We start from the raw sequence: 14,348 nt of genomic DNA, 5'->3' as shown, positions 1-14,348 counted from the left end.
AGTATTGTCAGATGTTTTTTCACCTTAATGCATAGAATGCATTAAGGTGAAAACTTTTACCTTTACAACCCCTTTAAGCTAGTGCATTGTTGGTTCACTTACCTTTTCCTTCGATTTCCCTTCTAAATGTTTTTTTTCTTAGTTTTCTTTGTTTTCATTGTCTGAATTTCCTGTTCCTCCTCAGTAAGCTGCTCAGTAAGCTGTTCTGGCTGACTAAACACCGCTCAGATGATGGTGTGAAGTTTACTGAGGAGAAACAGGAAGTGAGAAATTCAGACAAAGAAAAAAAACATTTAGAAGGGAAATCGAAGGAAAAGGTAAGTGAACCAACAATGCTCTAGCTTAAAGGAACCTATTTAGAAAATAAACTAAGCTTTACAACACCTTTAAGGTTCCGTGGGCCTCTTCTATGAACTCTGATCTGTTAGTTCTTTCCATAGATTTTCTATTCAAGTCAGGTGATTGGCTGGGCCTTTCTAGCAGCTTTATTTTCTTTCTTTGAAACAAATTAAGAATTTCCTCAGCTTTGTATTTGGGGTCATTGTCTTTCTGAAATGTCCACCCTCGTTTAATCCTCATCATTCTGGTATATGGCAGCAGATTTTTTTTTTTTATAGAGAATGTCTTGGTACATTTTTCCATCCTCCCCATTATCATATGATGTCCGCAGGAGGGATCTCCCATCCTGGGTGTGAGTCATATGACTTCCTGGGGGGGGCATGCGTGCGTGCATGCCCCCGCCACGTTAGTCGGGTGCGAATGCACGTGCCCAGAATGTCTTGGTACATTTTTCCATCCTCCCCATTATCATATGACGTCCGCAGGAGGGATCTCCCATCCTGGGTGTGTCATATGACGTCCTGGGGGGGCATGCGTGCATGCCCCCGCCACGTTACTCGGGTGCGAATGCACGTGCCCAGCTGCTGCGATGTCCACCGGGGCACCTGCGATTGCCCCTTAATAGAGCAGGATCATGGATCTGTGTGTGTAAACGCACAAATCCATGTCCTGTCAGGTCCCAGTACAGAGGAACACTGATCAGTCTCCTCCCCCTGTGAGTCTCCTCCCCCTGTGAGTCTCCTCCCCCTGTGAGTCTCCTCCCCCTGTGAGTCTCCTCCCCCTGTGAGTCTCCTCCCCCTGTGAGTCTCCTCCCCCTACAGTTAGAATTGCCACCTAGGTAAAACAGTTAACCCCTAGATCGCCCCCTAGTGTTAACTCCTTCCCTGACAGTGACATTTATACAGTAATCAATGCATTTGTATAGCACCGATTGCTGTATAAATGACAATGGTCCCAAAATGATGTCAAAAGTGTCCCATATGTCCGCCGCAATGTCGCAGTCATGATAAAAATCGCAGATCACCGCCATTACTAGTAAAAAAAAAAAAAAAATACCATAAAACTATCCACTATTTTGTAGACACTATAACTTTTGCGCAAACCAATCAATATACACTTATTGCAATTTTTTTTACCAAAAATATGTAGAAGAATACATATCGGCCTAAACTGAGGAAAATTAAATGTATTTTTTTTTAAATTGGGATATTTATTATAGCAAAAAGCAATACAAAAAAATGTTTTCTTTCAAATTTGTTGCTGCTCTTTTTATAGCGCAAAAAATAAAAACCACAGAGATGATCAAATACTACCAAAAGAAAGCTCTATTTGTGGGGAAACAGTATACAAATTTCATATGGGTACAGTGTTGCATGACCGCGCAGTTGTTGTTCAAATTTTGACAGCACTGAAAACTGAAAATTGGCTTGGGCAGGAAGGGGGTGAAAATGCCCTGTATTAAAGTGGTTAATAATATGAAGTTTGCCATTATCATATGCTCAAAAACAGCCCCACACCATGGTGTTCCCACCTCCAAACTTCACTGTTGGCATTGGGGTGTTTTGGGGGTGATGTGCAGTGCCAATTGACCTCCAAACATGGTGCATAATATGGCATCCAAAGAGTTAGTTTGGTTTCATCTTACCAGACTTTATACCCCCAGAATTTCACAGGCTTGTCTAAATGTTGTGCAGCAAACTTTGCTTCAACATGCTTTTTCTTCAGCATTGGAGTCTTGCGTGGTGTGCGTGCATGCAGTCCATGGCGGTTGAGTGCATTGCTTATGGTTTTCTTTGAAACAATTGTACCTGCTGATTCCAAATCTTTCTTAAGCTCTCCACAAGTGGTCCTTGGCTCTTGGACAACTCATCTGATAATGATTTTCACTCCTCTGTCAGAGGAGCACCTGGTTGTGGCCGGCTTATGGTGAAATGATGATCTTTCCACTTACGGATAATGTCCCCAACAGTGCTCACTGGAACATTCAGAAGTTTAGAAATCCTTCTGTAACCAATACCATCAGTATGTTTTGCAACAATAAGGTTGCAAAGGTCTTGCGAGAACTCTTTGCTTTCACATATCATGGGATGTTTCTCGTGGGACACTATGGTAATGAGACACCATTTTATAGGCCATCATTTGAGACTGAACCAGCTGATATTAATTTGCACTGACAAAAGGGGCAGGATTGCTTTTTAATTACTGATAGATTTCAGCTGGTGCCTTGGCTTTCAATGTTTTTTTGCACCTACCTTTCTTCATGTGTTCAATAGATTTTCCCTGTTTCATTCTATTTTATTATACATATCTTCATTTCTGAACTTATTTGTTTGGGTTTCACTATATGTATGGATTGCATGGTTTGTTACTGACATGTGGTGAAAATTTCATGTTGTTGGCATCTTTAAAATATATATTTACCTAAACAAATGGTGTCCTGTTCAATACTTTTTTTTTTACCCACTATATTTTCACAATTTTGTAAATAAACTTCAAATCACTGCACTGACCTAGCTATAGGTGTAATTTATCCTGAAAGTTTTACAGCAATAAACACTTTTCTGAGGACTTAAAAAATGTTTTTTGCATCACTTTTCTGGGGATATAGCCCTTTTTAAAAAGCCTGCACCCAATTAAAAAAGCAACAGATTCAGATAGCACTAAGAGTACCACTTCTATAAAAATGGATCTACGGCATGGTACTTGAATTCAAGGCAAGCATTGACGTTTGTCATGCGGAGACAGGACAGAATTCTAAAGATTTTCATAAACACTCTTTATGGATTCCCTTGTTTATCTTTTATTTTACTAACTCAATTACTACCTGCAAGATTCTGTTCTGGTAATCTGCTTTTTAAGCTGAGATCCAGAGGGTAACAACACTCTCCTCCACCCCCTATTCCCAACAGTGCTCTACAATAGAGATGGACTTTTTGATGGACAGCATTTGTCTCCCTCTCCCAGCACCTCGATTGTGTGGATGGAGCAATCAGTTTTTTTTTTTTTTTTTTTCATCCCTGTGGCTTAACCTAAAAAAATAATAATTAGTCTATGGCCAGCTTAATTCTTCCTAGATCTTTCCTTCTTTGAGACCTTTTAAGATGATCCTAATTTCTGACTTTAGTCAGATTTCCCTTTCTTTGTTTCTAGTCTGACTGCAATTACAAGATGTTCAAGGTTTATATTTTTGTGCAGGTACATTAAGGTTGTAAAATATATTTAGCTAATGGTCTTTCTATTCTGCAGACTCCTTTCACATTAAATCTAAGAATATGGGATGTATACATACTGGAAGGTGACCGGATCCTCACTGCAATGTCTTATACAGTTTTGAAACTTCATAAAAGTAAGCATTTTTATGTTTTTATCATCCAGTAAAAAAGATTGGAAATATTTATTGAATAGTATAGACAAGTTCAGACAGTTTTAGACAAGTTCAGACTCCGTATATAAATTACATGAAGCACAGTTTTTTTTATAAATGAACTAATTTGATAAGGTGATCAGTAATGTGTTACCAAAAACTTTGCAAGAAAACCTTAAACAGTATCTTAGTAAGCGAAACATAACCTCATACAGATAATATGGATATTATTACTAGTCTTAAAATAAGATTACTAAAATGGTTTACAAAAGCTTTTGATAGACATATAGAGAATTTTTTTTAGCCTGGGAAAGTGTGACGTAACACCAACGAGCATTGAACGGCCCACCAAAAATAAGGGGTTATACCTCATTTTAGTGGGAAAGCATCCAAATAACTTGTTTGGAGCCAACTGCACACCCAGACCTCCTGATTTTATAGTACTTATACAGTCTAATAATATTCCGTTAACTGGACACTGGGAAAAAAAAAAAAGATGGGGCCTTCCTCAGACCACACCATGCCCACTCCGTGAGACTCCCAAGTTTTTGACAGTGTCCTTAGTTGATGGGCCTGTTCACCTCTGGAGAAATGTCTTTCCTTTTTTAAAATTCAAAAACTTTTATCAAAATTTAAATGCTTACTGGGTTATAAATCATTTTTCTGGCTCTGTTATTCTTAATGTCTTTCTTGGGACTATACACCAGTCTCATTAAATGGGGTTTCGGTGTTTGCTTTAAGCACTGGATTCTGCATTAGGCACTCACCTTGACACGTAGTGCATGGTGTGTAGTGAGCCACAGGGTGTTTTACAGGTCCAGGACCATGGTCCATTTCTATAGTAACCAGACCCTGAAGACCCCTTTGGGGGTATCCACACAATGATGGGTGAAGCTTGAACCTCTAAAGGTCCAGTTTTATGGCTAGGGTAGGACAGGGTTTATTTACACTGGTTACTGACATTTGCTGACAAGATTGGCAGTGCATAGCACATTGTGCAGTTCTACAGGCAGATGATTTGGTTTTCATCCACTTATTGTTATAACCCACTTAACATAAGCAGATCTCAGGCACAAGGGAGCTAGGACAAAAGGGTCAAATAGCATACATTCTGCAGATGCTGTACAGGGAACTCTAAACAGGTGATGGTTGTTTTGACATTCCAGATGTATGTCTTAAGGCCCATACACACGATCAGACTTTTTGACAACTAACATGCAAATTAGCTGTTTTGGAGCAACATCCGACCGAGTGTACGCTCCATCGGACAAACTTTTTTGGTTTTCATCTGACTTTTGTTGGCTGTGCGAATGGACAAACTTTCTGGAAATAAAAGTCCGATGGAGCAAAGTCTGATCGTGTGTACAGAAAACCATAGGACTTTTGTACAAAGTACAAACAGGCATGCTCAGAACCAATGCAAAAGATCAGACAACAATACAGAAGTTGACCAAAGGTGTCGGTAAAGAGCAGAAAAACCACATGATTTGGTGAAAGTTGGCTAAAAAAAGTCCTGCTGTGTGTATGCAATACAAGTTCAGGGCCGACGCCCTTTGTACAAAAATCCAAGGGAAAGTTTGTACAAAGTCCTATCCTGTGTATGAGGCTTAAGTATGACAGTTTCTTTTATGTGACTCTGGATCCCTTGGGGAAGGAACTTGTGGCCTATCTGGCAAAAGCTGATTTCTTTGCAACTATGTCTGAATTCTTTGGAACATTGCACTTCTAGAACCTTTGGTTTCATAAGGACAGAAACACTACACATCCTCAAAAAAATAAAAAAGTACAGTAGAGGACACGGGCAGAATATTCTTACACTATGGGTTATAGGCATGTACCCTCAGGGGTTTTTAACACTTGCAAAGCTTTAGATGGCACACCCCCTGGGCGCTTTCCCTATAATGATTTTTCCGAGTCCTCGGTGTTGTGCTAGTTTCCCCTTCACAGAAAAAAAAAACTAGTTTGTCTTATTTTTTATTTTCTGATTCTTCAATCAAACCCTCAGGTTTCCAATGCCAGCAATAGAAGTATTGTATCCGAATGTGCGCAGCCTCAGTAAAATCTTGGGAGCCATACCCTGTATAGACGGCCTGTAATGTTGCCTCAGGCACTGTATCCTGTGTGGGCGCTCTTACTTTGGCACTTGGTGTAACGTGTTGAGATGCAGAGTGCTATACAGTTCCATGGCTGTGATCCATCACTATGGAACCCAGTCCCTGAAGACCCCTTTGGGGGTATGACCAGTTGACCACTGTGATGGACGAAGCCTGAACTTGAAGTGTTATTAAACCCACAACAGTAAAATTAGTCTGTATATGCAGTAAAGCATGCTTGTTATAGTCACTGTAAAACTCAAGGGGTTAATCCTTTGCATTGTGTAAAAAGGCTGTTTGAGCCTGTCTTCTCTGATCCTCCCCTTCTTCTACAGTCCCCAATCCATCTGCTGATGGCACAGAGACTTGGGGGTACTCTGCGCATGCTCAGTTTAGTGTGCATTCCTAGAGAGGTTTTTTGGGGGATGGGGGGGGGGAGAGAGAATGTGATCAGTGCAGGGCCAATTGACACTCCCTAGACAGAGTCAGACTGTCTAATGCAGCATCATAAGACGTTCAGAGAATAATGAAAACACCTCATACAAGCTTTAACAAGTGCTCGGCTGGACATTGATAGAAGTCACAAGAATGCTATATACTGCTGATGAGAAAGGGTATTTAGCAGTTTATATTTACTAAAAATGATTGCATTTCCATGTTCTGTGTGAGACTGGATATAGTGAGTGCAGGGTCCTGGGTTTAGTACCACTTGAATTTACAGTCCAGCAACATGGACTAATGATGAATATCTAATTGGGCTTTAGTACCATGAACAGGTTCAATTAAAATTCTTTGAAATGGTTCTCGGGGTCAGTTCTCGGGTCAGACAATTCCAGGTGACTACCATTAGGTCATGAGCATGTGATGTCTTGCATTGTGTGTGCATCAACCCTTGAAGTGAGTCACAAAACACATCGGTTACATAGATGCAAGTTCACACCTATTATGGATTGATCTTTGAAACACTGTACCTGGCTACGGAATTACTATGTATATATTGACCAATTTGCTTGACTATATGGTATTAAGTCACTGTTGATCTGTTGAAAATTGTATTTATCAATAACTCTTTATCTTATTGATTTGATGATTGAGTATGTTGCGCCTCTTCTAAAGTCCCACGGGCAATTCATGTTTCTTTGTATGTTGTATTGGGGATGGAGGCGTCTACCAGGCACATCCAACCATATTTTGTTTTCACTGGGGTGCCGGGAACACAACACTTGGTTTGCCCTGGATCAGCGTCATTTGCTTCCATGGTATGGTTTGGTTCCCAGTATCATGACAACCAATGAAGCTCTAGGTCCAGCATGCAGAGCAGATGGCATGTAGGGTTGTGCCCAGCATTCTATAGAGGTTGGGGTGCACCTCCATCCAGACCTTCTTTTCCTCCCGCCCTCTACCATGCTTCTGAACCAAGGTAGTGTTCTGATGGGAAGAGGGGAGTCTGACGACTTTGACATATAGGGGTACTTAATGCTTTTCCTATGAGGGGCATATTGCACTAAAACTATTCCTTTGCAGTCAGTACCAAGATCCCATAAATTGACTAGAGATGAAGATAAAAAAGAACCACCATTTATGGGATTTTTTTCAGTACCACATTTCTCAATGAATCTACATGTTATCTCAAATCTATTTTGTCTTTAATATACAGCGGGTAAAATAAGTATTGAACACGTCACCATTTTTCTATGTAATTATATTTTTAAAGGTGCTATCGACATTAAATTTTCACCACATATCGGGAAAACCCCCATGCAATTCATACATACAAAGAAACTAAAACAAATAAGTTTAGAATTTAAGTTATGTGTAATAAAATGTAATGACACAGGGTAAAAGAATTGAACACATGAAGAAAGGGAGATGCAAAAATGCATGGAAAGCAATTACACCAACTGAAATATATCAGTAATTAGAAAGCATTCCTGCACTTTGTCAGTGCAAATATCAGCTGGTTCAGTGTCAACTGATGGCCTATAAAACGTTGTCTCATTACCAAGGTGTCACACAAGAAACATCTCATGATGGGTAGAGGCAAAGTGTTCTCTCAAGACCTGTGCAAACTTATTATTGCAAAACATACTGATGTCATTGGTTACAGAAGGATTTCTAAACTTTTGAATGTTCCAATGAGCACTGTTGGGGCCATAATCCAGAAGTAGAAAATTTCACCATAAATTGGCCCACGACCAGTTGCTCCTCACAAGATTTCTTACAGAGGAGTGAAAAAAATGATCAGAAAAGTTGTCAAAAAGCCAAGGACCACTTGTGGAGAGCTTCAGAAAAACCACTTCGCACAAAACGACGTACCCATACATCAGTTCTTTGACGCTAAATACCGGGCTTATGGCAGCAGCTAGCTGCCATAACTCTGGTATTTTCGGGAACGCCATGCATCTCTCTTTAAGATAAAAGTGGTCTCTGTGGCGTATTCGCTGCGTGATCACTTTTATCGGCCGTGAGAGAGGTGCCCACCCCCCTCCCGCCGTGCTCCGGAGGAGGTGATCACATCCTCTCTCGTGGATGCCTGTCTGCCGACTGAGGGGAAGATGGCCCTTGCTCGGTTCCATAGCATGGAGAGGGGGGGGTGCCGATGTCAAACGTAGCTCTTAAAGGAGAATTGTGTTTATTTTTTTTATTGCATATTAGTATAAATATGAGATCTGAGCTCTTTTTAACCCCAGATCTCATATTTAAGAGGCCCTGTCATGCTTTTTTTTTTTTTTTTTTTTTTTACATTGTGTACATTCCTTGTAATATGAATAAAAGTGACCCAAAATTTTCAAAAGTGTAAAAATAAAAAATTTAAAGTAAAGTAAATAAGATGAGCTCGCGTGCAGAAGCAAACACATACGCGAGTAGCGTCCGCATGTGAAAACGGTGTTCAAACCACACATGTGAGGTATCGCTGCGATCATTAGAGCTAGAGCAATAATTCTAGACCTCCTCTGTAACTCAAAACTGGTAACCTGTAGAAATTTTTAAACGTCATCTATGGAGAATTTACTCTGCGTAACATTATCTTTCACAATATAAAAAAAATTGGGCTAACTTTACTGTTTTATTTATTTTTTTAATAAAAAAAAAGTTTTTTTTTCCAAAAAAAGTGCTTGTAAGATACGGTGTGACAAAGTCTTGTTAGAAAAAAAAAAATATATATATATGCTTGGGGGTCCCAAGTAATTTTCTAGCCCAACAAAAATTATTTTAACTTGTAAACAAGTGTAAAAAAGAGGCTCAGTCCTTAAGTGGTTAAATTTCAGTTAGCGTGTTTAATACTTTTTCCGTGTGTCATTCCATTTTTTTTTTTTTTTTTTTTACTCATAACTTAACTTAATTTCTGAACTTTTATTTGTTTTAGTTTCTTTGTATGTATGGATTGCATGGGTTGTTCCTGACGTGGTGAGAATTTCATGTCAATAGCACCTGTTAGAAACACATTTACTTATAAAAACACCCCCAATTTTATTTTAAGACTTATGGCTCTACATCATCATCATTCCATAATACAGTGTGCTAACCCCCTAAGGTTCTGATTGATGGGCATAGCTTGACATTTTTCTCAGGCTAGATGACCTGCTTCTTCAGGACAAATACAGAGGTAGATATCTCCAATATAAAATACAAGTTAAGAATATAGCTTGCTATCTTGTGTGTGTGTGTGTGTGTGTGTGTATATGTATATGTATGTATGTGTGTATTTACATTTTATACCTGACTTGGAACAGCAATAGTGATATAACCATCGTCTCATAAAATCTTTACCAAAAGAGGGCATTTGGATAGGCTTGGTGGATGGCACCAAAAGCTGGATGGAGAGGGGGGAAATGAGGGGGGTGGGTGGTGGCAAAGAAATATATAACGAGTTTGACTTTTTAAGTATTTATATTACTTTATTTCTGATTGTGGGCAGTTTTGACGGTGAAGTACGGACATTGGTTACAGGTAGATGCATGCTCAATTCTGATTCTGACCCATCTAGTTTTTATGTATGAGTCAATTGTAGATGAGTGCAAGGTAATGAAGATAAATAGCGATTACTTGATGCTTTATAGGTTTTTCTATGAATGAACCCTTTGGGGTACTATAATACCGAAGGATGAAAACTAAGGAGACAACTTTGTGCCACATATACTGTACATCATAAACTCTGGAAGTTGACTCTCGTACGGAACAATAATTAGGGGGTCTGTGTGTGTGTGTGTGTGTGTGTGTGTATGTATGTATGTATACCATGTAAGCATCAATATTGGCCTTGCTGAAGTCTTTTCCTGCTCCCCAGTTGTTCCTCTCTGCCTCTTCACATCCTCAATGCCCTTCTTTGTTCAGAATGTTATGAGACTGTTGTAACATTATTGTTATTCCAAGTTGTATAAAATGGTAATAGATTCAAAAATGTATAAATACAACATGAGATCACAATCTACAGTATCTCACAAAAATACAACAACAAAAAAAAACACAGTAAACACAGGTCAACAGCAACATCTTCTCCTTTCCCTCAGCTCAGATATGTGTTTTTTTTTTTTTTTTTTAACATTCTGCTTAAAAATTTGTAAATCGGTACTGCTTGGATCTTGAAGAAGGGGACATACTCCTAAAGCTTGTCCTGAAAAATTGTATGTTAGTGCAAATAAAAAAAGCATCTCGGACAGTACTCAATTTTCTCTAACATAATGACCCCAAACACACCTCCAAGACGACCAATGCCTTGCTAAAGAAGGTTAAAGGCAATGGACTGGCCAAGCATGTCTACAGACCTAAACCCTATTGAGCATCTGTGGAGCAACCTCAAACGAAGGGTGGAGGAGTGCAAGGTCTCTAACATCCACCAGCTCCGTGATGTCGTCATGGAGGAGTGGATGAGGACTCCAGTGGCAAACACTGAAGCTCTGGTGAACTCCATGCCCAAGAAGGTTAAGGCAGTGCTGGAAAATGGTGCCAACACAAAATATTTACATTTTTGACCCAATTTGGACATTTTCTCTTAAGGGTGTACTCAGTTTGTTTGCCAGCGGTTTAGACCATGCCTGTGTGTTTTGAGGAGAAAAAAAATGTACACTGTTATACAAGCTGTACACTCATTACTTTACATTGTAGCGAAGTGTCATTTCTTCAGTGTTGTCACATGAAAAGATATGTTAAAATATTTACAAAAATGTGAATGGTGTACACACTTTTGTGAGATACTGTATATCCTTAAATTGCAATTTATGTTGCAGATATTTACCTCTCTATTTCTCCTGAAGAAGTGGGTTATCTAGCTAGAGAAATGTGCTGAAGCTCCCCATCAGCCAAGACCATAATGGTTAACACACTGTATTATAGAATATGATGATGCACAGTCATAAGTCTGCAGTGGCGCTCTTCTCTCTTCCTCTTCTCTCAGGAAACAGGCAGCAGTGGGAGCCATTGACTCCTCCTGCTGTCAATCAAATCCCGTGAGGAGGGATCATGGGGGTGGAGCCAAGCCATACTGTGTGTGTCATTGGATGCACACAGCCTGGCTTGGGAGCACACCCACATGAATTCCCCCATAGCTGCTGCTATAGGGGCACTTGAAGATGAGTTCTTCTACATATCCCCTAACACCTCCTTCCACCTACCGGCTTTAATACAAGCCACACGCGGTTCTACATCTCACTGAGCCTTCTTGCCACTGTCACTGTCGCTACACAATTTGCAACATCACAGCAGTAGGTGGAGATTTGTACATATTGGGTGGCTGAGCTGGTGACTTAAGAAATGTTAAAGCGGGGTTCCACCCTTAAGTGGAACTTCTGCTGATCGGAACCCTCCCCCCCTCCGGTGTCACAATTGACACCTTTCAGGGGGGAGGGGGGTGGAGATACCTGTCAAAGACAGGTATTTACACCCACTTCCAGGCATAGACTCCCGTGGGAGTCTATGCCTCTTCCTGTCCTGCCGCGCTGTCTGCTGGGACACACATGGGTCCCAGAGACAGCTCGGACAATTTCTATTGCGCTGCGCGACTCGCGCATGCGCAGTAGGGAACCGGAAAGTGAAGCCGATTCGCTTCACTTCCTGATTCCCTCACCTAGAATGGTGGCGGCAGCAGCCGAGAGCTGAGCGATCGATCGGCCTCGGCTGCCGGAATCGCTGGACCCCGGGACAGGTGAGTGTCCATTTATTAAAAGTCAGCAGCTGTAGTATTTATAGCGGCTGGCTTTTAATATTTTTTTTCCCCAGTACAGTCCCGCTTTTAAGTGGTCAAACTCTCAGTAGAAAAGGGCGGCCAGCAGCTGATAAATCTGCGGCATCCCATACTAAACTATTCTGGGACCGACTGGGTTTCAATCCATAGTTTAGGGATCAGTGGTTTAAGATAATAAAAATGTTGTGGTGTTAAGCAAACGTATTTGTAAAGGTTTCTATGATGTAATGTCAGTACAATTTTTCCACTTTAATGTGTTGGGAGATTTAAATAGCTGTTGGCCATTCAGGAAATCATTTTCTATAAGTGTGATCTCTGCACTGCTGTAGTGTTAAATATTACTATTTATAACAAGACAGAGAGAGCGGGTTGTGCGATATGTGTGAGAAACAAACATTGCTTTGCTCTCACTACTGAAATATGTGTATACGTCTGGTGCTCTAAAAAGGGAGAATACATGACACAAAATTGAAGCTTTAAGATGTGTTTATTTATGTCTCCCGGAGGGTGCAGTCCATTTTATCTTCCCGTAAAAAGCAAGGTCTTATGGGCATTGCTTAAGCGCTAATAAGGGAAAAGAGGAACATTGATTATGACAGGTACATGTGTGTAAAATGCCTTGAGCAATTTTCCTCAATAAAATGCAGCACAGTACTGCACCATTGTCTCTTCATCAGAGAAACTGAAATGCAAATTATTGAAGATAATTTCATCAGAATAAACCAGACTATTTTATGCACAATTTCCCATTTAAAATGTGATTACAATAATATCCTTTGACCCGTACTCTGCAGTGTGTGAATGTAATGCTACATGTTCAGCATTTAAAAAAAATAGGTTTCCATAAAGATCTTATTCCTATGTGTGTTTGTTTTTTTTGTCTTTTACCGGGATTAATGTTTTTTTTTTTTCTTCTCATTATATTTAATTATTTACAAACTTCTCCACTTTCAATAGAGCCTAGTATATAACAGGCAGCGAACACTGCTGTCTGACGGACGTTGCATTGATTACATCACACTGCATCTGCGTTTTACTTTTAATTCATGAAATGCAAAACACACAACTGAGTCTACAGTGTCTTACAAAGTGTTATTTGCATATAACTGCAGAGAACACTCCGAGTTAGGAGAGGATCCCTGCCTAATTACCTGTTTAAAAAATAAAATGAACTATACAATCCTTTCCCGGGTACCAGCCTTCAGTCCTTTAGTGGGGTCATATTAACAGGATTTTACCAAGATTTTGTTTTTAATTTGATGATTTGGACTTATCCTTAGACAGGTACACATGTGATAAATGAAATCTGCATAATAGGTACTGTAACTAGTATAATATTGCTGCTGGCATGTAAACAGGAAGCTTCAGGGGTCACCCTCCCACAGTTCTCACAGCAGTTAAAACTGCTTTGCACAGGGATTTCCTTTTACAGCTGAGCAGTGATAATCAATGCAATTGTTTTGCCCTTGTAAATACCCTGGTCAGGGTTTTGGATTTCAGCGGGGATGAAAATTATTTAAAAATGATTCTTATTATTTTTCGTTGTTTGAAATGAAAGATGTTGGTTGCTGCATTTGCTGATCCAAAAAAAAAAAAAATCTGTTTTATTGCGTTTATGCCCAGAGATTTGGAGCTTGGTTGGAGAAAACAGCTAAAACGTATCTCAGACTTTCTTTTATTTTCACCTTGATAGATCTTTGAAAAACACACTTTCTGTACTTTTGTCTATACATTTTACCCACTGTATCTATTGGGACAATCATGGTTGTCACACAGGCTGGATTTCAATATGTCTGCCTTTGTTCAGCTCCATTACATGGTGGGTTAAAGTATAACTAAAGGCAAAACCAAGTTTTGGATAGAGAGGAGAGGAATTAATAGACCAGTCAGGTCTTTTATTGCTCCCTGTCCCTGATAGGGAGATTCACCCTCTCTACGTCTATGTGAAAGTAAAAGAAAAAACACATTTTTGGGTTCTCTCCAGCACAGTAATAGGGCAGAAATCTTCCACTGGTGACACTGCTGACCTGGGTGACCAGCATTGCAATACATCCCCTCCTGGCTATGCTAGCTGGGGACACTAAAAGCCTGACACGGAAGTAACGTCATAGAATTCGCTTTCCAGGTCACAGCAAGAAGGGGAGGAGAACAGACGTGTCTCCGCTCTTCTCCTTCTCCACCTGCTGGCACCTGCCATGTCGATCCCAGGCCTGAGAATGGGCAGACAAGCCACCCGAATGCATCCAACTGACAGGCAGGGGTCTGCCTGTCAGTTTTACACACAATCTCCGTGGCTGCAGCCACCGGATTGTGTGTGAACCCTCCTCGCTGTCGGGTCCGTATGATGTAAGTGTAAATGAGACTGATAATT

General features: G+C 40.2%; 1 protein-coding gene across 3 annotated transcripts in view; it reads left to right on the top strand.

The window, feature by feature from the left end:
* Window positions 1-14,348, top strand: part of USP6NL (USP6 N-terminal like) — a 243,202-nt gene that overhangs the window by 188,056 nt on the left and 40,798 nt on the right. For all 3 annotated transcript variants that reach the window (XM_077471856.1, XM_077471857.1, XM_077471855.1), the window contains one exon: window positions 3,586-3,685. In XM_077471856.1, the coding sequence (XP_077327982.1) occupies window positions 3,586-3,685 (100 nt within the window). The remainder of the gene's footprint in view (window positions 1-3,585; window positions 3,686-14,348) is intronic.

This window comes from Lithobates pipiens, unplaced genomic scaffold (genome assembly GCF_037356315.1).
Source record: "Lithobates pipiens isolate NorthernLeopardFrog02 unplaced genomic scaffold, aLitPip1_a1.2 Scaffold_8, whole genome shotgun sequence".
NCBI classification, from domain to species: Eukaryota; Metazoa; Chordata; class Amphibia; order Anura; family Ranidae; genus Lithobates; species Lithobates pipiens.
The sequence above is the reverse complement of the archived record's forward strand: the minus strand, read 5'-3'. Positions and strand labels throughout refer to the sequence as shown.